A 25,899-nucleotide genomic window follows, 5' to 3' on the forward strand; every position below is an offset into this window, starting at 1 on the left:
TTTTAATAAGTTCAATGGAAAATTAACAAATTTTAAAGTTCCTCCAGAGATACATGTTACCGCAGCATAACATGATTAATCATTAACTTTTAATTATGATTCATAAATGAATTCATCAATTGGGTTTTAAACTTTTCAGTGTAAGAGCTTATTAGAAGTTCTAAATCAATACATAAACCCAGATATGTATGAAATAAATGCAATTACATTTTGATCTATTAAGAAACATTATTTCAAGGGTTTATAAGTATTGAAGAAGCTTTTATTGTCTTCTGCAGCTCTTTCTGAAATATAAAATGTCAGCTCTATTCTATTCTATTCTATTCTATTCTATTCTATTCTATTCTATTCTATATAGTATTGTAGTGTAACTGAAACATACACAGCATTACAGAAGCACGCAAAACTAGTTTAGGTGGTATAAAATAATATTTTATTAATTTTCAAACATGCAAGGTGCAATGGCTTGTGCAACTGCAGTGTTTGATTTTAAAATGACCAGAAATTTAACATAAAGCATAATTGTTTAATGTTCTTACTATATTGTACTATAAGCTACAATAATAAGTGTCCAAGAAGCATTTGAACACACTGACAAAAATTAAAATATAAATGTTATTGCATTAGAACATAAAATATGAAAGGATCCAGGATTTATTTAAAAGAAAGACAGTACAAGCACATCACTTTTTTTTTAATTTATAGATATATTGCGTTCAGAAAAATGTTCATTATAAAAGTTAAATTGGTTGCAAATGTTTCACTTTGATTTTATTGTTTGAACTTTAATGGGTTAAACCTCAGTGGAGTTATACTTTGAAACATAACCCTCATAAAGCATTCAAAATCTGTATATTATTTTCGGATTCAGATTTCCATGCTGCAATGGTTCATCAATAGGTGTACATATTCATATCCATCAAGTATCATTAATCTCATAAGTGCGTGACATATGGGGAGATCGTTTCACAAAAAGAACTTTTGACACCTAATGGTAGCCCAATCCATACACAAGTGGTTGTGTTGTATTATAATTTTATTGTAGATTAATTTGATATTGAATTGATTGATTGATTTTGAGAATCTTAAAGTCACAAATATTCGTTTTTTAGAATTTTTTTATGTATCTGTTCCAGGTCAAAATTGACTCAAATACATTATTGCATTATGAGAATTAAAATATTTTTTTACACTGTAAAAAAGCACTCTTTTTAATTTTACTGGAGTATGTTTTACAGTATTATTTTTTTCTACTGAAAAATGTCATGTTTAATTCAATGTTACTTGCATTATTTGTGAAATTGACTAGCATTTTTGACATTGTACAGCTTTAAATTCATAAACACACTTGCTGTTAAATGGTAGACCTGTGAAACATGACCTGGGCTTTAGCCATTTAAACTCTTTCCAAGATTACCACGTCAAATCCCATTTTTAAAATGATAATATTATCTGGAGACAAAGGGTATTTGGCATTTTATGATTTTCAGGGTGTCCAAAAGTAATGGATCTGAAATGGCTCTATTTGCTGGTGATGCAGTGATTAGAATTCCACTGTCACCATTTTATTCGGGTTTAATAAACACTCATAATAAAGAGATTATAGGCAATAAATGCCAGAGGTGGACTCTAGTTACTGGACCATAAAATGCTGACCAGCAAACAAAATTCACGAATGAATGCATGAACAGTTCATCTGACAACTTCTGAAGCACAGCACAGCAGAGGCGGAACAAGCCGCGAGACGGAAATGACGTGACGGTGTCGTCAGCTGTATGTTGATGTTGTGTGGCAACAGAAGGACCGAGGGACGGAAGACGGTTTGTTTTTGTTCTGTTATCCGCCGTTTTCTCCCTCAGAACCACCTCATATTGAATTAAATTCGCTCCGGGGTGACAGGAGCGAGTATAGCGACTTAAAAGACGCTCAAGTTTAAATGATAAAACGCGTTCAGAGTCGTTAAAACGGACACCCTCCCTGAACGGTCATGACGATCCTGCCGAAGAAGAAGCCGAACTCATCGGTCGGTGTGTCTGATCACCCCGACGACCCCGACCGCCGGACCGGCTCCGACCCGCACCAGCACCAGCACCAGCACACCCACGGGGTCCGGCCAGGTGCGAGGCCCCGCGCTTCCCCGCCACCCTGGTCATATCAAGCCGCCCCGCCGCCATCCAGAGAGGACAGGCGGACTGAATCCAGCTCGCGGCCGCAGCAGGCCTCTCCTCCGCCGGTGGGCGCCGGGTCTCCGGTTGGCCCGGGGGATGCGACAGGGATGGCGTGCGTGTCCGGGGGTCGGGCTGAGCTGTCAGGTGGGGTGGGCTGTGGAGGAGGAATGGGAGGCTGCTGCTCGGGTCCTGGGCTCAGTAAGAGGAGGAGACAGGCGAGCTGCTCCGGTGGGGTGGCCGGTGGAGGGACCGGACCAGGAGCGACGGGGGGAGGAGGCGGCAGTGGAGGAGGAGGGGGTCCCGGTCCCGAGCAGGAGGAAGGAGCCGGCTATAACAGTGAGGATGAGTACGAGAATGCTTCGAGACTACAGTCAGAGGACCCAGCGACTGTTGAACAGGTTTGTGGATGGATGAGGTCAACAATAGATATATCGATAGATGGACAGACAGACAGAATGATGAATGAATGGATGGATGTGTGGATAGATAGACAGAATGATAAGATAGCCTGGACTAATAGATAGATAGTTGTACCAACAGTTAGATAATTTAATGATAGATAGATAGATAGATAGATAGATAGACAGAAAAACAATATATAGATAGACAGACAGACAGACAGATAAACGTACTGATGCAGATACTGATTGTAATTTTAAACTGAAGATGCATATTGTCAGTTGACATAAAATGACATGATAAATTATGAAAGACTTGTGGCAGTTTTATATGCTGTGCCCTGTGTTAATTGCCTTGTGTCTCAGTATAAAGATGTAATGCATGTTTTCCATTAGACTGCACTCAGCATGCATGGTATTACGGACGCAGAGGTTTGTCTAAAATCTGTTTTCTCCATTTTATTAATTTTGTTTGTGTCGTTTTATTCTGTCTAATGAAATGAATGAATAAAACGTTAACAATTTATTCAAGCTTCTAACAAATGAAAATATAGCTATTAATTTACAATAAAACATTGCATTTTATTCATTGTCATATATAATTTTGCACAACAGAACATATGAATTAAAACATGGATTAAAAATATGATTATATGATATTCCTTAAAATAAAATTATTGCTTGTTACTATTACTTATTATTATTTTTTATTATTTCTGCTGTGTAATAGGCTGTTAAATTAATCCACTCATTAAAAAAATTAATAAATCACTTCTGATACAACTTTCAAATTCAGTTTTGACACCATACTGGTATGTAAAGCCCACATTTCATGTTCTTACAAATTCCCACTGGATAAAACCAATGCCTGTCTTACATTATTAAACATTGTTAGGTTTGTTAGGTTTATACTTTAGATTAATATCTTATCCTCATTTAAATTACAGATAATGCGGCATTAGGCCATTTGCATAGAGCTGTTCAGTCATAACATCAATTTGTATGGCTAATTCATTTTAGATTCCCATGGAATATTAAGAATGGGTTTTCATTCGTGAGTAAAATAATATATGGTCAACATTGCTTGAAGAGTTTTGTCATACAACACAGATTGTAGTGACAATTGGTGTTATTATTATTATTATTTCTATGAACTACGAACCTATCTTTGCCCAAACATTGATCATTGTTTATAAATTTTATAATGATTGAAGAAAACACACATTATTGGTATCTTCTGCAATTCATGTAGTCCAGTTCATGATCAGTTGTGACCAACCAAGTTTGGTAAATAAACATGACCTTGTTTGTCTATAGGAGTTTTGATGTTGCTTGTGCATAAAAATGTGAGCTGCCTTGTGATGTTCTTAAAAATGTGAGAACTTTAGCTGTGCAAAATAAATGGTACCAACAATAACTTTCACATTATAAGTCTGTCTGTTTATCAAGCACATTATAATGAACCCCCACTGTGTCTGTTCTGAAATTCTGCCTCTTTTACAGCAGGAGCACTGGTTTGAAAAAGCACTCCAGGAAAAGAAAGGATTTGTCATCAAAAAAATGAAGGAGGATGGTGCCTGCCTCTTCAGAGCTGTTGGTGGGTACATTATTAACCACCTGATGTTAACTTGAAGTCAAAAGATTTAGTAGATGTTATATAATTCATCTATTGACCATCATCTCGAACCTGATTGTCATTTTCAGCTCTGCATAATGCTATATTGGTTGTTTGTGTGTGTGTGTGTGTGTGTGTGTGTGTGTGTGGGTGGTAAGATTTATTTTACAAAGACTTTGTTTGTCACTGTATCTGAAATGTTGAAGTATTCATACTGCACAGTATACACATTTTCTGTATGCACAGAATACCCAGAATATCTACTACTTTTGTTAAAATGTGCTGTTTCCCAGAAATACTATATTTCACAATGTAATGTGCTTAACTTAACCTTCAGTTTCCTTTGTGACAAATTTAATAATAATATAATCTGTTTTGATTTGTAATGATCTGTACACTACTATATGTACACTACTGTTCAAAAGTTTGGGACCGATAAGGTTTTTTTAAAATGTTTTTGAAAGAAGTCTCTTATGCTCACCAAATCTGCATACCTTTGGTTAAAAATAAAGTAAAAACAGTAATATTGTGAAATATTATTATAATTTTAAAATTATTATTTCTATTTGAATATATTGTACAATGTAATTTATTCCTGTGATGTCAAAGCTAAATTTTCAGCATCATTACTCCAGTCTTCAGTGTCACATGATCCTTCAGAAATCATTCTAATATGCTGATTTGCTGCTCAAGAAACATTTCTTATTATTATCAGCGTCGAAAACAGTTGTGCTGCTTAATAAAACTGTGATGCATATTTTTTTCACGATTATTAGATAAATAGAAAATTTAGAATTAAGAATTACATCTATTTGAAATATAAATCTTTTATAACATTAAAAATGTCATCCTTGCTAAATATAAATATTAATTTGTTAAACTTACAAATTCTTTAAAAGTGATATATATATATATATATATATATATATATATATATATATATATATATATATGGTTGCATAATGTGCTATTTTATATGCTATTTTTAATAGGTTACAGCACATGATGCGTTAAGCTCAACATGAATTCAAAATTAAAAGACTATTTTTCTTTCCTTAGTACATGTTTATGATCTTATTCTACTTGATTCCACTGCAAACTTACATTCAGTTCTGAATCAGTTCCTACCCTTTTTTCATTGATGGTGATTCAGGAAAAGATAATTTTATGGAATGAAAATAGTTTGCAAATTTCTTTTCATGTTGACTTTAAGCAGTGTGATAAAAGCATAAAATTCATCAAAATATATTCTTGGTTTGTTATCAAAACTGATAGTAATGGTCAACCTTAGGCCAATTTAACAGTAATGTACACGTGCCTGTCGAGTTTCTGAGCAGAGACCAGAACTTACCTGTAGGTGGCGCTACTCATCTACACATCTGAAGTATTCAGCGCTGTACAATGTGACACCATACTATGATAGCAGTGCTCTGTTACACTTAAGTTTTAGCTTGCAAATGTGCAGTTTTTGTTTTCTGACCCCAGATTCTGACTTCTGTTTTAGTTCCTTGCATTTCTGCATATCTCGATCATAAATTAACCCTCTAGTGTCCACTACCGTGGACAGAGCATTAAAAGCCATTCTAACCACTCAAGGTGTGATGTTACACCCAAGCCACTATGGGGTTCACCTTTGACCCGTTCCCATAAGTCTACCTGACTGTCCTCATCATACATAATAGTGGTTATTTATAGCACTATAAAATCAACATGACTGATCCTTTCAGTAGCATACAATTGAATTTTTATTCAGTAATGCATTTCTTTGTAGTTTAACTGAAAATGCATCTGGTTACTGAAGTGGATGTCATATACATAAAATAATGTTTTTGTTTACTGGGATTTTTCTCTTAAAATGTTTAGCTACTGTCTCTGAAACCACCATTGAGTGGCATCTTACCCTATTTCCTTTTTCATTCTCTCTTTCACGCCTGTGTTTCCTTTTCTTGCTCTTCTAATCTGTCTCTTCTTTCTCTTGCAAGCACACATTCATTTCATTAATCTTTTTCCTGTTCTCATTAATGTACAGAGGTCCTTGTCTCTTGTGTGAGTTTTATACAGGATTTGATAGACAGGCATGTGATGTGTTGACCTACATGAAGCGTTCCCATCAGGGACACAGTTCTTGCACCACAGGTGTGAAACTATCAATCTCCAAACAATCACTCATGTCAAACAATACACGTTATATAACTGGCCCGATGGTAATAAGGTTCTCACAGTCTGTGGGGTCATCATAACCCAGGGCAGGATAGTTTCGTACAGGACGCTGTTGATTTGAAGTAATAGATATGAATATTAGAATATTTGGAGACCCTGTTTTGACTCTTAAGTCTACTTATGACATTAGTCAGAGTTTCATGCTCCTGAAATTTAGCTTTATATTTTGGTTTGAACTAGGGCTGGACGATAAATTGATAACGCTAATTATCGCAATATAATTTTCCTAGATAAAATGAGTTCGTTAAATGTTCGATATAATGTTAATGTTTATGCGGCAAAAGCGGAGCAAAACGGCGTAACACTAACTTCACCATGGTATTGTGGCAGAAATATAGGATATTCATACTAAATTTTATTGTATTATTAATGTAGACATGTATTAAATGAGTAATGGAATATAGTTACAAAATTTTTCTGTTATTAAGTTATGGCGTTTTTGCATTTATACTAAATATATTTAGACTATTGTTTTTCATGCAAATACCAGATCATATAGTTACATTTTTACCATGGTATTGAGGTTCTATATGTGTCGTTTTAACCATGGTTGTCATGATCTAAATGTTTGCTACTATAGAAGACCAATGGTTAATTAAAAAAAAAAAACGTCAGAAAAAATAAACTTCACCATATAAAAATTAGGTTGTTACAATTTTTACAGATGTTACTGTTTTTGATAATGAAGATAAATTTACTGCAGCCAAGCTACTCAAGCTACTGTCCAATATGCATTTTTAAGACACAATATTTTTTCTATTATTAATATTGCACATCAAAAGTCAGGCAACACAAGCCTGTTTCGTGATTTGAAACAATATCTATTATAAATATTAAAGATATTAAAGATTTATTTTTCTATATATTTTATTTAAAAAAAATTTTTTTTGGTTCCCACATTATGAAAAAATGAAAAAATAAAAAAATGAGAAAAAAAAAGGTAGGTCAGGAGAGCAGTGTTTAATTCCCATGATTACCTCTATTATAATCCTGTATGTCTAAACAATCTTACATTACCGCTCAACAGTATGGACTTTTAAAAAAAGTCACCAAGGCTGCATTTATTTGATCAAAAAAACTGTAATATTGTGAAAAATATATATATATATATTTTTGTTTTATATTTTAAATTGTAATTTATTTCTGATGCTCCAGGCTTTAGTGTCACATGATCCTTGAGAAATCATTCTAATATGCTGATTTTCTGCTCAAGAAATATTTCTTTTTATTATCAGTGTCGAAAACTGTTGCGCTGCTTCATATTGTGGAAATCGTGATGCATCCTTATTTTAGGATTCTTTGATGAATAGAAGTACAAAGAACATAATTTATTTGAAATAGAAATCTTAGGTAACATTATAAATGTCTTTATTGTCACTTCTGATTGATTTAATGCAAAATTTATTAGCATTTTGAAGAATATCATGATTTCTGCATGTCACCTTCCACCCTGTATGACTCTGGGTTTTGTAATAATTCAGTTTCCTTTGTTCAATACAAGCAAACCTGACATTCATAGTTCATAGTTTGCAGTAAGGAGGCTCATGCTAGCGTGCAAATGCTTATGCAATGTTTGCAAATTGGTTTGCAAATGATTTTCCAAGGTATTTTATCTCACAGAGGTTTACATCCTGAGGTCTTTTGAATGTTAATTTGTGGTGGTGTAGTAGACTACCAGTTGAAAGTTTGGACAAACCTTCCTATTCTTTATTACTATATTCCATCTATCTTATATTTAATGCTCTGAACATTCTTGAAAAAGTCATGAGCTGCATCCTGGGAAGCTTTTAAACAGGATTGTGCATACAAAGATGCACATTTATGGACTGCTTTTTCACTCTCTAGCCTAAAGATTGTTTGATATTATTTATAATTTTATATCCAAAGCTACTTACAACAACAGAAGAAAAATGCACATTTGCCTACAATTTAAATTTATCTACAAAACTTATATCATGCATTCAAGCAGAAGCCTTTGAAAGAAACAGATTATGTCCAAACTTATAAATATCACCCAATTGGCATGAATTGAGGAGAATAAATGGAAATAATGAGTGTGCACTGGCTACTTTGTTTTGACAGAGTTTCTGATCAGACCCGTCATATTATACCACATCAGGTGGGAGTATTTTTCATTTTTACAGAAAATGAGCACTAATATGGACACGTTCACACACACATCTGTGTTTTCTGTTTGATAGTGAGAATTCTGCCGCTGTGGTTTCAGTATCGGTATTACAAAGAAAAACTTTCAGAAGGTTTTGTGGTTTCACACATTTGCTGTTCGATTGGCTGAAAGGAGAGGAATCCACCAATCTACACCTTTAAACAACCGTTGTAATACACCACTTTAGTGTGGTTTTATAAGGCCACGTCCCAATTATAAAAACAGTTTTGTTGTGAATCATTAAGTCTGAATCACCACTTCCTGACGAAAACTTTGCAGGTATTCTGTGCTGAAGTAATTGTTGTGCAGGGTTTTGTGTGGGAATGTGCTTCTCCTTTATGACACGTGGGAAGCAGTGTCATGTGTTAGATCCCTGCCCTGGCTCCCAGCATTTACTGTCCTTTCCAGTGCTGCTCTGCTGGTTATCCAGAGCACCTCCCCTCTTTCCAGAGCTCGACCTGGTCTTTAGTGAACGGGGAAGCAGTTGACACCATTACCAACACACACACTGGCTGTTTACTCTCAAGAGTGGGGTGACCTGACCCAGCCAGCTAAACAAACACTAATTAGACTCTTCAGAACAGTTTAACCAATGTAGTTTCCAAACTTTGGCCATTAATAGCTCAACCGTCAGATGTGAATGCTTGTCCACAGGTCAGTGGGTTAAAAGGTGCAGATTCTTCTTCTGTAACTAGAGCCCCTTTAAATATGTTATTTTTCCAGACGTCCATTGAAGATTAAGGTTACACGGTGGATTGTAATCCTACACTGGAGGAAGTTGAATGTTTGTTCGAGTAACAGTGCACTTGTTGGTTTTTGGCTTGGATTTGCACATTTCTTCTGAAATGCAATGGAGCCGGTTGTGCCGACTCCCTCTTTCCGAGCAAAATTTTGATAGAGTGTGATAAAAGCGCCCAAGTACGTGGGCTGACCCCTCCACCTGGTCTATAACAGTCTGGCTGTGACATGAAGGTTGTTAGAGATTTTGTATTTGAATAAATATTCAAAAAGCATAGTTATGGCTCTAAAATCGGATTAGCCGTGTTCAAAGTCGTTGTAAAATAGCTGATATGGGCGAACTTTTAACCTAAAATCATTTGAATTTTGTACTAAAACGTCAAGTGTATTTATTTGTAAATATGAATATTATATGAAATACTTAAAAGCTAACTACTGCTAAATAAAAATAAATTGATATATATATATATATATATATATATATATATATATATATATATATATAAACAGAACCTAGTGAAAATGACAAAAGTGCATAGCAAAAATACTAAAATTTTAACTAAAATTTAAATGAAAACTAATAAGGTGTAGTTTATTATGTAGTGATGTTTGATAAAACTTTTAGCTGCACTCTCAGAAAAAAAGGTACAAAAGCTGTCACTGGGGCGGTACCTTTTCGAAAGGTACACTTTTGTACCTTTTAGGTACTAATATGTACACTTTAGGTAATTATATGTATCTTTAAAGTACCAATATGGACTCTTTAGGTACAAAAGTGAACCTTTTGAAAAGGTACCGCCCCAGTGACAGCTTTTGTGCCTTTTTTTCTGAGAGTGTGTAATGCACAGCCTACAGTTGCTTCTTGCTTTATTTTAACACTTTCCCAGAACTTTTGTAGAGGGTATTGGAACTAAACCCTTTTATATTTGTCATCTAGGCTTTTTTGTCCACTCCATTTCTTCAGAATTTGGTTTAAATATATGAACTTCCTTTTGTCAAGTCAGTTGTCGTTTTCACTTTCCCCTCAAGCAAGATGCTATTTCAGGAACAAGTGTTATTTTCTCTGATCTATCTGAGGCGCCCTGGCAGATGGTTAGTGTTGCTCCAGTCTCACCTGGAGCAACACTAACCTCTACCTCACATGGCTGTATCTGTATATAAAAAATCCCCATCGTATGCAAAGTGCATTCCAATGTAAGCCCTGTTTATTTTCCTCTGCACGCACTGCAGGATCTGTTCCAGATACCTGCTTCAGTTGTAAACAAAGCTGTCTGTGCCCTACCATGAACCTCTGACAGACAGCTCGGCTGCATTCCTCTCGTTTTGCAGTTCGTCATCTTGTTGTGATTGTAGAGCAGATGCCACAAATTCCATAACATGATTTGACGGAGCGAGAAACGCGAAGGTGTGGCTAAAATTCCTTTCTTCCATATTCATTGGTGGTGACTACCCACCTTGCCCTTGGGTTTTTAAAAGGTTAGTTCAACCTAGGAGTGGGCAATATGACAAAAATATCATATCACGATTTTTTTTTTTCAGGAAAATCACTACTCATGATTTCATCATGATTCTTTTGTCATGTTGGTTTTACTATTTTACATGATTACAGGGTAACAAAATATAAAATAAAAAAGAATGACAGGCCAGAGTGGGTGAAGATAAAAATCTTTCTCATTATTTTATTTTTGTAAGAACAAAGATACACATTATAAATACACATAATATACAAATAAAACAAATAGTGCTTTATTTCAGGGACAGTAATTGTATTTAGCAACAGATAACAAATATAAAAACAAAATACTATATACAATTCACTGTATAAATTAAACATTGATTCTTATTAACTCTTTCCCCGCCAAACACAGAATTTTCTGGGTTTCCGCATTCGCACTGTTTTACGTTCGGGAGTGCTATTACACATCTCCTGAATGAGTCTAGAATGTGCCGATCAAAAACATGCGAGGAAGACGCAGAAACGAGTGATCTCGCATGTATGCACATGCATATGAAAAACAATCCCATCATCAACAACTAACAGAATATAAATAAAAACTTCCTAATGTTACTGACTGAAATGTTGATCCAGGAAGTGGTAAAGTACTGCGCAAGCTTTGGGGGTGTAGATGGAAGCGATCTACTGCATCTTTGCTTTGATCATCCTACTGAATATGCTCCAGATGTAGTATTTGATAAAAACGTGATTTTCTCTGCTTTTTGATCAAAATGTTGATTTTTTTTTATTTTTATAAAGTGTATCTACATTCAAGTGTTGATAAAAAAAAGAATGTTTGAAGCTAGAATAAAACTACTTTTTTCTTCTTTTTTTCTTTATTTTTTTTTAAGTAGAGGCTCTGTTCTTTATATGGCCATGATATTTTAGTGAAAATCATCAAAAATGCTGGCGGTGGCTGGCAAGTTTTTACAGAAATGCTAGTGGGGAAAGAGTTAAAGCAATTACATTAAAGTTCTTCAGTCAAGAGCAGTGAGTGATTTTTCTCTGTTTTCTGTTATCATTTACTCACTCTCAAGAGTTTCTTTCTTCTGTTGAACTTGAAAGAATTTGGGTAACCAACCAGTTGCTGGTCTCCAGTGACTTCCATAGTATTTTTTTCCTACTGTCAAATTCAACGGGGACCAGCATCTGTTTGGTTGCCCACATTCTTCAAAATATCTTCTTTTGTGTTCAGAACAAGAAAGAAATTAATACAGGTTTGGGACCATATGAGAGTGAACAAATAATTACAGAATTTAAATTATTGGGTGAAATATCCCTTTAATGACAAGCGGCAGCATGTTTAATATTATTAGGGCCTGTTTGCACCTGGTCACTTCATGTGTTTTCTCTGATCGGATAACTATCTGATCGTGAAAAGACCTTGTGTAAATTCCCTCCGAAACCCTATGAGGCAGATTCGATTTTGAAAATAGGTGATGATGAGTAATATACAGTGCATATCTGTTGCTTGTGTTAATGTGAACTCTGTTACATTTCCATATAGCATGGGAACTGAAGATCGGATTTATATCTGTTTTGCAGAGACATTTATGTGGCCAAGTGTAAAAGGGGACATTTTAACAAATTAGATAGCTGGTCACTAAAGACACATTATATGACCAGGTGTAAACAGGCCCTTAGTCTGCTGTCACTTTAAGACCTGCACACATCTTACAGACAAGCATCCGTTTTTCTCTCAACTGTTTGGATAAGAAACACACATAAGTTGTGTCCCAAATGACTCACTATGTACTCAATCATCTAGTTTATGAATTTTCTAAGGGTATTTAATCATCCAGCATCCATTCTGATAGTCTCTCCTCTCTGCCACATAAGGAAAACTGACGACTGAGCGTATGAAGTGTGCAACATTCCAACTTTGTTTTTCGATTGTTTAAGTATCATCTGGATATTTGAAGTGCGCTTTTTTTATTAGAACACACTCTATATGCTACTAAATGTCATAGAATAGTACCCAAGTATGTGAATTGTGACACAACTATAACAGGTATATATATATATATATATATATATATATATATATATATATATATATATATATATATATATATATATATATATATATATATATATATATATATATATATATACCACCTTAAACTCTACTGTTGATTGGATTTTAAATTAACATTTTTTAATAAAACTTGAAGTATGAATTTTAAGCTTACATAAATCTTCAAATCAGTCACAAGCAGATTACCACACTGGATGATTGTGGATGTGAAATGTGAAAAGCATAGGTCAGCTTTCAACTATCTTTTTATTGGTCCGGCATAGCATTCCACTCCTGGACATCATGTACTCTGGTACGTTGTACCATGCTGGCATCAATGGTTGCTCATTGAGCTGCGCCTTCTAGGACAGGAAAGTACAGGTTTCAACATAAGCACCGCTCATGTAACATCTTTTTGGTTTCTGTGAGACGGGAAATGGTATAGAACTTGAGGATGTTGACTAGTTTGATCCAGCGTAAACCAGCAAGCTTAAGTTATTTGACAATGAGATGTAGAGCAAATGTCAAGAAGCATATTACGATTAATCTATTGCAAATGCTGTTTATAATGTCCGTTTAAACTGTTTTGAAACTCAGTTGTAAAATGGTCTCAATCACTTGACTCGCAGATGGTGGTTGTGATAAGACCGTCTGCACCCTTTAACTTAGTTTTCTCAGTCATAGCTGCACCGTGAACTTTTGCTCATCTGGAAGGCGGATGCTCAGCCAAGTCTCCCCAACTTTCACCTAGACACCACCAAGACTGTAAGAGCTGCATCTTTTCTTGCCAGGGTACAAAAAACATTGTCATAACCATCTCTTGGCATCATTTCTTACAAAACCAAGCTATTGATGAAATCGTATAGACACATAATTCAAGTCTGGAGTTTACGCTGGATTTTCAGTGGTCTTCTATGAACTGCATGGTGCGTGCCAGTAGACAGTCTCGTGAGCATGAATGAGTGCATGTAACCGTCTGTGTGTTTCTGGAGCAATAGTAAGCTCTGTGTTACTCAACACCCTCATGATCACCGGCTGAATTTTCTGGCACTAATGTAACTCAGTTCAGTCCGTACATAAGCCATTCTTTGATATCTAACTGTACTTCTTCAGCTATGGAAAGCACAGGGTGTACTTTGAAATACGTTTGTGATCTGATCCCCCTCAATGTGCTAGGGAATCAATATGCATTGATCTATATGATCATAATCTCAAATTCATAGTCTATTGAGCTGTGCAGATAAGTGAACAGAACACACGTTAGACAATGAGGCCGTTGAGTGGAGTTACCTTTAGGCCTACTGTAACCGGTGCCTGTTTTTAAGAGTACTAGATCGATTCATTTGTTTGAAGAGCATGTTTACTGATCGGCTGTTGAGGTGGACATGGCCTGTCAGATGTTCTTGTGAGCAGTTGGAGTCAAGGAGCATATAAGAGTGCAGGTCAGAATGGTGACCTCAGCTCTTTCTGGATGAACTCTGCAACTCATGTTCCACACGGTCATATTTGGACACAGAGCATTAAATATCTGTAAAGTCATACCTGTTTGCATCATGAAGCAATTTTAAAATAGCTACAGGAATATGTCATCCAAAAATGACAATTCTATCATATTTACTTGAGTTTATGTTAAATCTGTGTGACTTCTGTAAAACATAAGGTGAATTTTGATGAGCATTCTAGCCATGCTTTTCTATATAATGAATATGAATGAGGTCTGGGCTTTCAGGCTTTAAAACGGCAATAAAAAGTACCATCAAATGTCATAAAACCAATCATTTGATGTGTATCAAATGATTGGTTTCAGTTCTTCTAAAGTCACACGATAGCATTGTGTGAGGAACAGACTTTAATTTAAGCCATTGTTTACTAGTGATCATTGCCTCTTTTGGGCTTTTAACCATTTTGACCGGATCATTGAGTCTGTGAACCAAGTCAATCTGATTTGTGAACTTGATCAGCTCATTCAATTAAAAGATCCAACTTAAAAGAATGATTAATTCATGAATAAGACATGACACTAAGGTAGATTTTACATGAATGATGAGTTCAACTATCAACTCTAAACAAAATCAAGACCAAAAAGAATCAACTCTGAACAGCCTAAACGAGTCGTCAGAATCCCACTTCCATGACGGCTACACCTCACGGGGTAACACATTTGCATAATACCCGGCTATGTTCTACATTGGCTGGCTGCGAACAACTTGACCCACCCTTAAACACTGTACTTTGTTTGTGTGGTTAATGTCATGCAGAGAAGACGCTGTGTCCTACACTGTGAAAATAAATTAGTTTTATTTTCACTTCCGAAAGATGAGGCTGCAAGGAATCAGTTGTTAAAATTACTTTTTTCCACTGTGCCAGAGCAGTACAACCCCAATCCTTTTTTGTGTTTGCATTTTACTGATGGCTGCTCCTCTTATCTTGGGGAGTTCAACACAGAATTCACAAAACACTTGCTTTTGAAAGATTGCACAGTACCCAGTTTATTTGGAGCAGTTGGACCAGCTGAATCACAACCTATAAGTATGATAAATAATGGATGATTATATTTTCTTTGAGCATTGAAAATATGGAATAATGGCAATGGGCGTATCTTTTCTGACACACGCTGTACACGGTAGACCAATCACAACAGACTGGGCCATCTGACCAATCAGAGCAGAGTAGGCTCACGGAAAGGAGGGGTTTAGAGAGACTGAATCTTCGAACAAATTGTTTGAGAATCCCTGGAAAATTAGGTTATATTAAATGCATATTTTGAGAAAACACAAGCATTTTTTGACCTTGCATTCATGTAAACCTGTTGTAGGAGACTACCAAAACAATATTAGGATCCTTAAAAATGGCTTAATAGGGACACTTTAAAATGGCTGCACTGCACGTAGTTTATTGTTTTAATAACATACATTTGCACAATATACATTGGGATTCAAAAATCAGTGACCACTAGTAATCAAATAGGTAAACACAATTTGAATGAGAATTTTAATTGAAATATTAATATTTTGCTTTAGAATATATTTTTAATGACAACAGCACTTGAGGTGACAGATTTTGAATTTGGGTTTTTATATTTTGAACCCCACAAGTTTGGTATAGGTTGCTGTTGTTTATACTGAGCTTTCTTTTCAAATTGCCAATTGCGTTTCTCTTTAAAGCATCCATGTTGTTTACATATGATATGGCACGTTTCCTGTTGCTGAAATATGTGAATGAAGCTCCTAAACTCACGTAGGGTGTGTAAAGTTCCTGGGAATCTTCAAATTCGATTCTTCTAATTCAGCTCATTGTGATGTCACAGCGCCTCTGCTTTTTGAGGATAAACCTTATCGATGACCACCAGACCTCAAGGGCAGGTCTAAGCTCTCTGTTTTGTAAGCTGGGCCTGCCCCTTTCTTAGAATCGAGACACTATCTGTGGCCTGCATTGGTGGAAGTGAGCTTGTGGTTTTGCTCTTGCTTGGTGGACCTCTACTCTTCTCATTTCTCATGAATTCTATCAGCGGCATCGCTCTTTCGTGGTAGACCTACGCTGTGAATTTCTCTATTCTGCTTTTTTATTAACTGTCAACCTCTTCTCATCAGCGTGTCCACTGGCTGCAGAGGGGTTGGAAATTGTCCTATTGCAGGGTGATCGTTGCGGTGGGCTAGTCATGTTTAAACTGCAGTTGAGTCACATGCTAAAGGTTGTCATCATTTACTCACGCTTATATCTGTCCAGACCTGTAGAAGATATTTTGAAAAGTGTTTCAGTGTTTTTTTTTTTTGTCCATAAAATAACTCATTGTGATCCAGTGGTGTTTGCAGCCCAACATTCTTAAAGATTTCATAGATCATGAAGTTCATCGATATTTTTGTCTGTTAGAAAGACTATCAACATAGAAACAAAATAATTCCTAGGTTCTGACAAATAAAGTGCATGATAAAATGTTATTAGTGCAGCTTGGATAAAATGGGTGTAAAATATCTTGCAGACTTGTAATGTAATTTTGAAAAAGACATTTTGAAAAGTGTCTCAGCGTTTGGAAACTCCAACATTCTTCAAAATTTCTTTTGTGTTACACAGAAGGTAAGTCATACAGGTTTGGGTGAGTAAATGATGACAAACATTTTGGTAGGACTATCCCTTTGTTGGGAGTTTTGAAAAACCCTTAACCCAAAACTATAAATGTTGAAGATGCATTTTAGGTCAACATAAGCTATACTTCAGGAAATATTTTTCCTTAGTACTCCTCATTGTTTGTACATGCAAAAGTTCCAACTGAGTGCAAGGCCCCACGTGGCAGCAACACTATAGTAAAGCTGTTTGTTATTCAAATCTGGGGTGAAATCAGGAAAAAGAACCAAGGCAGGTGTTTATTATCACACATGAGTCAGAATAATGCAAAGGAGCGAAGGGAAATCCCTGACTCTCCCCCGCGGCACCCACTGACAACGGGTCTGATTATCCACTGCACTGTGCTGTAATGAATGGAAATGGTAAGACAGATGGAAATACCAACAACAGGCCAAATGGGGAACCAAAAGCAGACCACATCTCCAGCTGCTGTTCTCCCCCCTGTGTTTGAGCTGCTCTTCCTACAGCTTCAAATGTCAGGGTCCTGATTTTACCAAATGAACCTGTGCCTTAAAGGCTCACTGGACCTATTTAGAAAACTAAAAGCAAAGGTTTTATTGTTCTAAATGCAGAGTTTTACTTGACAAAAAGAATAGAAGTGTAGTGTTGCGCCGACAGCATTCACCTTCAAATGAACGCGTGTGCAGGTGTAAGCATTCATAAATGGGCAAACCTAGGGAGTGATATCTATAGCTAGCTCATGAAAACAACATGGACCTGCCAGAAAATGGCAACTATTGTTCATGTTGGGAACAGAACGACAGGTTCTTTCAGATTAAATTAATATCCTAAGAAGCACAGAGCGTTCACTCATTGCCTGACTTGTGCCTATTGCAGAGCATTATAGCAATAATGAACTGTTCTTGTAAATCAAATAAAACTTAATAAGAGTGTTTGGTATAGGATATTCAACCAGACATTGAACTAAACCAAAGTTTTTTCACCAACGACGTCTTCTTTCTTAAACACCTGATACCACTGTATCAGATAACATTTAGGCAGGTTGACAGGGCCTCTTCGGGGAACTAAAAAAGTGCAAGTGTCTTTAAATAAAGCACCTGTATTGATGTGTTCGTTTGAACTTTCATTTAAAGCTTGTTTTTTTTTAGCGAGGCAAGTGCAACTTCCTTAGTTTGTTCAGAAGTGTCACAACAGAAGTAGGCCGATACTGCGAAAGAGGAAATTGACTAAGAGATTCTCAGAATCTTTGCGGCAAGTGGTCATGTGACTAGCCGGAATGCGCTTTGAGGCTGAGGCTCATTTGCATATTAAAGCTTTTGGAAGGAAAAGGTGTCGACCTCTGAGCAGAGCTCATACACTCGTTTGTTTACATCTGCACCATATTTGGGCCCCTAGTCTTGCTTTTAGTCACTGGCACATAAACGAATATGATAAAGCCCGCCAAATGTGGCTTGTGGAACAAACCATGTAGCCTTGCATGCATGCATGCATTACAGAAACCACTCAAGATTACTCAGTATTTACTTGCACACTGTTATTTTATGAGGTGTTAAAAAAGCAAATTTCATGCAGCTATAATAACTAACATGAACAATATTATGCATTTAAGTTGTGTTATTTTTATGTCCCTGTAACAAAAATGAACTAAAGTTCATTGAATACATTGTGTGGCATGGAATAAATGTATGCAATATGTACATTGTGTGCATTGTTACGTTACTAAATTACCTTTTATTTTGCAGAGACACTACAAGAAATTGATGAACGTGCAATAAAAATGTTATTAACTCTTGTAAAATGAATGCATGCAAAGATCATGTTGTGTTTATTTGCAAATAACCCTGCTGTCATTGTCTTTCTACAGCTGATCAGGTTTACGGAGACCAAGATATGCACGAAGTCGTCCGCAAACATTGCATGGATTACTTGGTATGTGATGTTCTTTCTTTGGGATCATCAGAGTGTACAAAACCTGATTGTGTTTTAATTAAATTCATGCTTTCTGTATGATTTTACTTGCAGATGAAAAATGCAGATTACTTCTCAAACTATGTGACAGAGGACTTCACTACATACATCAACAGAAAGAGGAAGAACAACTGTCATGGAAACCATATTGAGATGCAGGCTATGGCAGAGATGTACAATCGGCCAGTGGAAGTTTATCAGTATGGCACAGGTGAGTCGAATTTGCATTACAGTGTCCATACATTTGAATTATGGACATTTAACTATATTCCATCATGCAAGTACCTTAGTAAATAGCGATGACCAATTTAAAAATTGTTTCATGGATTTATTGGTGTTGCAAGGAATTATATTAACATGCAATTTTAACAGCGTTTGTGATGCATGTTGCTCTTGTATTGATGCACATGTAGATCTTGTTCCTTGTTCTCTCTGTTTCTGAATGTTGTTTTGATGGCCTCTTTTAGAACCAATCAACACGTTCCATGGCATCCATCAAAATAATGACGAGCCAATCAGAGTTAGTTACCATCGGAACATTCACTATAACTCTGTAGTGAATCCCAACAAAGCTACTATCGGAGTTGGGCTCGGACTTCCTGCCTTCAAACCAGGGGTGGGTATCTGCAATCAATCACTCATTTAATAAAGTATTTTTACTAATTATTTTTTAGGACCACATTACATTTCTTTTTAAATTGTACAACTCGCAAGACTTTTAGTTAGATAAAGTGATCCATTAATTAGGTCTTTTTTTAAGTGTTATATAAGGGAGAATACTAGCTGGTGATTGTTTGCGACTGTGCTGTATTTTCAGTGTGAACTATGCTAATTGCTCTTGCACTTCTGTGTGACTGTTGTCCATGTGTATTCTTTCACGTATACCTCCATCTGCCTATGCAAGAACAGCCCTTTTTGAACATGTTTGATTTTTTTAAATGCAGTAATGACCTGTATTTCCTCCTCAGAAGTCATTGTGGGTTTGTGAATTAGGAAGTCCATTGAAAATACTGTCTCTGGCAGTTCTGTCAGCTGATCCAGAGTCTGAATTTGGTGATATTCATCATCAAAGCCACAAAAAGACAACAAAGTGTGACCCACAGTGTCCTATTTCCCAGACTGCTCTGGGTGGAGAGGGGGGAAACATTCCACATGTCGGTGATTTTGGGGGGGCCCAATTAACAGCACACTGTCTTGTTTACGTGCCACATGCCTTGTGATAATTTAAGCTGGGCAGATCAAAGACAGATCATGGCTTCCTATCAAAAACAGAGCCGCAGTGTGTGTGTATTTGTGTGTCCTGGAGTTCTCCGACTAATTTGTGGCTAAGAGGGAACACTGATGTGAACATTTCTATTATCACTCTCCTTAAGTATCAATCAATAGATTTTTTGTTTCATTGTCCAGAAAAGCTAGACAAAGTTCGCTGGAGGAAATGCATCATACAGTTAAAAACTGTGTTATCTTGGAAACTTGATGTGCATCAAGATCATATCCTCCTAGAGCTCCCCCATATCGTGGTCAGTTAGTTTAGTATAACCGTCTGTCCAGATGGGGAATGAGCCAGTACACTGTCCGAACATGTAGCACAGTGAGAACAGCAAGAGAAAAAAATAGATACATCTTGAAACCGTCAAATGCAGCTTGTCCAATCAGAAACCCTCTGTTGATGCGTTCTGTATTTCTGAGATATGATGTAGTCCATCAACCACTCTTAGAAAGTGTTTCTAAAAAAAGAGGTATTGCTCAATTAGTGGACAGTGTTTTTTCTGTTCCAACAAATCAGCTCCTCTTCAGGGCACTTGAGCAGAAGCAGTCTCACCTGTCACCTGAGGGGCAACGCTGTGGCCTTTAACCCCTTCTGTCTCTTATGATGAAAATGACAGACTGATGCGATAATAAGCGTACATACTATTTTTGTCATAACTGGGTTGACGGGAGTTCAGCACTCAATGTCACATTTCTAAAGGTACCATGTTTTTAAAATAGTTATTTTTAATAAAATTTTTTGCACTTTGTCTTGCACTTGCTTTAGTGTGAAAAAAAAATTGTCATCATTTGTTTGTTCATTGTATCTATCATTCTATCATTCTATCTATCTGTCATTCTACATTCTATCTATTATTTATTTGTCCATTCTGTCTGTCTATCATTTGTCCGTTCATTCCATCTGTTTGTTATTTGTTCTATCATCTATCTATCATCTATCCATCTTTGTTCATTCTGTCCATCGTTCCATCTATCAATCTATAAATCTATCCATCCAATTTTTAACTGTTTTCACTTGTAAGAAAAGAGGTGAAAGTGTGATATAAGAGACAAAAATGTTTAAATACTCAATGCTGTGATTGACCGAGCCGAATCAAGTATTGTGGAGATTTGTGAAGTTCATTAGCCTAAATGTTGGTTGTTTACAGATGCTGTCAAATGCAGCTCCTTCAATCAGAATGCAGAGTCAAAACCCTAATTTTTATGAGTTCTGTATTTCTGAGATGGGTGTCTTTTGTCAACTTTAAGAAAATGATTTATTGCTCAATTTGCATATAGGGGAAAATGTTTCTCCTGTTCCCACAAATCAATTCCTCTTCAGGGTGGTTGAGCAGAAGCATTCTCACCTGTCACCTGAGGACAAAACTCTGACCTTTAATTCCTCTTCTGTATATTTCTCTCTTTCTCTACGCAGTTTGCAGACCAGTCACTCATGAAGAATGCAATTAAAACGTCAGAGGAATCCTGGATTGAGCAACAGATGCTGGAGGACAAGAAGAGAGCTACGGATTGGGAAGCCACCAATGAGGCCATAGAAGAGCAAGTGGCTAGAGAATCGTACTTACAGTGGCTTCGAGACCAGGAGAAACAGGCACGGCAGGTGTGGAACCTCCCTGTTTTCATGCTAATCCTACTAACTACCTGACTTCACGTCTCATTCGATCAGAATCTGTATTTCTATTCTTAACAGCATGATTGTCAATAGGAGTCAGGTAGTTAACGTGTGACAAAAACCTTTGGCATCATAACATAATCACATGCTGATTGCACAGGAGTTATTTCCGAAAGTAACACGCAAGCTGTGATACCTGCTTCATTGGTTAAGATACACATAGCTAAGTCTATCGGCTACTCACGTACATGCAGACTGTGTGGTTTGCGTTTTCACACTTCAGCCAGCTATGAACAAGACCCTTCTTCACAGAAACAATAGGCTTTCTTATAAATCACATTTTGAACTCACTGACAGGCAGCAGTATATCAGAAAGAAATTAATTTAAAATTGAATAGTCATTTTATCTAAGCGAACAAACATAAAATGATTTAAATGAACTTTGAAGCTATGAAGTGCCTGTTTACTTATCATTTGTGAATGAACGTGTTTACTTTTGTCACTCCCTCAGCCTCGTAAGGCAAGCGCTACGTGCAGCTCCGCCACGGCTGCGGCCTCCAGTGGTTTGGAAGAATGGAATGCCCGATCGCCACGGCAACGCAGCTCCGCCCCCTCTCCGGAGATTCCTGATCCTTCGCACACGGACACAACCGCTAAGCCCCCCTCCCCGGCCGGAACGGCCCACGCACTTTCCAAACCCCCTTCACCCTGTGCACCAGGTCTGTTATCAGGGTTTTGCAATTAGGACAGAGTCATTAAAACTATCAGTTTAACTCTATGATACATTTCCTACAGCATTTCCAATTTATAGGATAAATGATGTTCACAGATAATTCAGCTGATAAACTGAAATTATATTTTGCTCAAAGAAAGCCTGTTCGTACAGTTCAAATTCTGTTATGTACACTACCGTTCAAATGTGTTTGGGGTCGGTAAGATTTTTTATGTTTTTTATAGAAATCTCCTCTGCTCACCAAGGCTGCATTTCTTTAATCAAAAATACATTAAAAACAGTAATATTGTGAAATACTATTACTAAATACTATTTAGGGGGAAGTCGTGGCCTAACGGTTAGAGTGTTGGACTTGCAATCCAAGGGTTGCGAGTTCGAGTCTTGGGCCAGCAGGAATTGTAGGTCGGGGGAGTGAATGTACTTATGTATACTTTTAATACTTATGTATTAAAAATATACAGCGCTCTCTCCACCTTCAATACCACGACTGAGGTGCCCTTGACCAAGGCACCGAACCCCCGACTGCTCCCCGGGCGCCGCAGCAAGTATGGCTGCACACTGCTCCGGGTGTGTGTTCACACTGTGTGTGTGTTTGTGTGTGTGTTCACTGCTGTGTGTGTGCACTTTGGATGGGTTAAATGCAGAGCACGAATTCTGAGTATGGGTCACCATACTTGGCTGTATGTCACGTCACTATTACAATTTAAAACAACTCTTTTCTATTTGAATATATTTTAAAATGTGATGCAAAGCTGAATGTTCAGCATCATTACAGCATTGTATTTAAACATAAAAATACATTAAATACCATTATTACAGCAATTATTATGGTACTGTGCAACAGTAATGCTTATATAATGAGAATTATTATTAAGAAGAACGATTATTAAAGTAATTAAAGTAATGAAGTAATTAAAAAAGCCTCAAAACTAAAGTCCAGATGCATTACAGTAATGAATATTTGTGGGTAATTTTGCTTAATTTAAATGCCACTATGCAAAAATCTTAAAGTTTCTTTTCTTTATGCAAAATATTTTGTGTGTGTGTGTGGTCTTTTTATGAAAATCAGCAAAAAAAAAAACACTGCAGTAGAAGCCTTATAGATAGAATCTCAATCTCTGAACTTTAGTCTAGATTTCCTGTGTTCTGTCTCGCCGTTCAGGTCCCAGTAACCAGGCTTGTGTTGGACCAGACAGACCCACCTCGTCTTCTCTGGTGTCTCTGTATCCAGCACTGGGCTATCGGGCCATTATGCAAGAGATGTCCCCTACTGCTTTTGGTGAGGAAGTGGAATCACGCTTGCCAATCCGTCTAGCTATCCTGCCTGATTCAGTATGAAAGAATCCAGCGCTCAAGAATGCCATGTTAATCACGCCGCTCACTTGCCTTCCTCATGCATCTCACACAGCTTGAATCTGTGATGTGATCCATGTGATTCGGCGTGGAAATGTGTGAAATGTACTCAGCACTCATGCAGAAAGCAGCATGTACGTACAGTCATTGTGTGCAGTTAAATACACTTGATTGCATCTGAGTAATGGCACCCCCCAGCTACTGTTGACATCAGCTAAGAACTTAAGAAGGTGCAAATAGGGAGTGAATGTTTTTCACAAATTTAACTCTTGTAATGGATATACATCACTCTTAAAAGATGAACACACCTACTTATTCTTTATTATTGCTATTATGCACATAGAGAATAGTAAAGGTATTAAAATAATAAAAGATATTAATTTTATGAAGCTATTATGCACATTTGAGAATAATAGTAAAGGTATTAAAATATGTTTGTGTGTACTATGTATGTTGCACACTTGTTACCTGGTTTGGTTTTACTATATCATCGGCCTTATGTATTAAAAATGTAAAAATTGTAGATTTATAAAGAAATTAATTTACAGACACTACTGGACAAAAGTTTGGAATAATTAAGTTTTTTTTAAATGTTTTTGAAAGTCTCTTCTGCTTATCAAGGCTGAATTAATTTGTAAAAAAAAAATACATAAAAAACAGTAATATTGTGAAATGTTATTACAAGTTAAAATGACTGTTTTCTATTTGAATATATTTTAAAATGTAATTTATTGCAGTGATGCAAAGCTGAATTTTCAGTGTCACATGATCCTTTGAAAATCAAAGAAATTAATATTTTTGTTCACTTAGGATGTGTTTAACTGATCTAATTTAATAATAAAGACATTTAATGTAATGTAAAAAAAATACTGTTCTTTTGAAGTTTATTCCTCATAGAATCCTTAAAAAATATATCACAAAAAAAAAAAACAACATTGATAATTTTCTACACTGGTAATAAGAACTATTATTAAAAAAAATGGATGATAACTGAGCAGAAAATCAGCATATCAGAATGATTTCTGACGGATCTTGTAACACTGAAGACTGGAGTAATGATGCTGAATGATGTGCCAGCTTTACCACACCAGGAACAAATTACATTTTAAAGTATATTTAATTAAAAATCATTACAAACATTTGACAGGTACTGTATATAGTTATCTATAAAACTAATGTCAAGCATTTGAGCAGAAGCCTTTAGATATTAATTCAGTCGTGTGTTTTGACTTGTAGTGTATATAATGTGCTTTTATCTATGTGAGCAAACCATGATGTGTTTTGGTGCTGTTGTTTTGCAATAGGCCTAACAGACTGGGAAGATGACGAGATACTGGCGTCCGTCTTGGCCGTGTCACAACAGGAATACCTCGATAGCATGAAGAAAAACGCCATGCATAGAGAACCTTCTCCAGACAGCAGTTGATAAAGGAGGGTTGAGGCACAATCTGCACCCAAAGCAGGAGGCAGAGACATGGGGATCAAACCAGTCACATTCTCTCCATCATCATGCAGTTCACACTGTCCTCCCTCTCCTTCCCCATCCATCAGTCCATCACTGGCCTCAGCCATTCAGCAGTTATGGCCCATTGTTGTGATACTCACCTAACCACTCCTTTTCTTTCGTATGCCATTCACACCATCATTGGACTTCTTTAGATGCATGTGAAAATAAACATGACTGATATCATTATAGAAAACATGGGGAAGCAAAATATTATTGAAAAAAAAAGTCATACTTTATCCTCTTAATTAATTGATTAATATAATCTTGTTTTATTTTCTTGTTTGGGATGAAAATGCTCTTTTTTCTTGGATAAAAAAAAGAACTTTCTGAAGAAATATACTTATTTGCTGGCATCCTTTTTATACAGTCTTGATTTCCTTAACATATTAGTAAGTTTTGTTTGTGATTTATGTGAATTTGCAATATTTTTGATGACTTCACTATTAATTTCAAATGTGGAAAACCGTTTTATTAAAGAATAAGGTGTGTCTGAATGATATTTATGAATGTAGAAATGCATGCAACTTTAATGCAATGCTGAAATCTACCAGTTAGG

The 25,899-nt window shown here is 36.3% G+C and overlaps 1 protein-coding gene across 2 annotated transcripts; it reads left to right on the forward strand.

Moving 5' to 3' along the window:
• The first annotated feature begins 1,718 nt into the window (after positions 1-1,718).
• On the forward strand, positions 1,719-25,842 carry LOC109110909 (OTU domain-containing protein 5-A). Of its 2 annotated transcripts, XM_042761742.1 has the most exons (10): positions 1,719-2,566; positions 2,963-2,998; positions 4,070-4,163; positions 18,766-18,830; positions 18,924-19,080; positions 19,337-19,485; positions 21,553-21,738; positions 22,262-22,469; positions 23,646-23,762; positions 25,141-25,842. In XM_042761742.1, exons 1-10 carry the CDS (start codon positions 1,988-1,990, stop codon positions 25,260-25,262), a joined length of 1,713 nt encoding a protein of 570 aa, XP_042617676.1. In that variant the 5' UTR covers positions 1,719-1,987; the 3' UTR covers positions 25,263-25,842. The 2 variants fall into 2 exon arrangements, with proteins under 2 accessions (XP_042617676.1, XP_042617677.1); XM_042761743.1 differs by lacking the exon at positions 2,963-2,998 and having other exon boundaries at positions 1,721-2,566.
• Positions 25,843-25,899: the final 57 nt, after the last annotated feature.

The sequence above is a fragment of the Cyprinus carpio genome, chromosome A8 (assembly GCF_018340385.1).
Source record: "Cyprinus carpio isolate SPL01 chromosome A8, ASM1834038v1, whole genome shotgun sequence".
Lineage (NCBI taxonomy): Eukaryota > Metazoa > Chordata > Actinopteri > Cypriniformes > Cyprinidae > Cyprinus > Cyprinus carpio.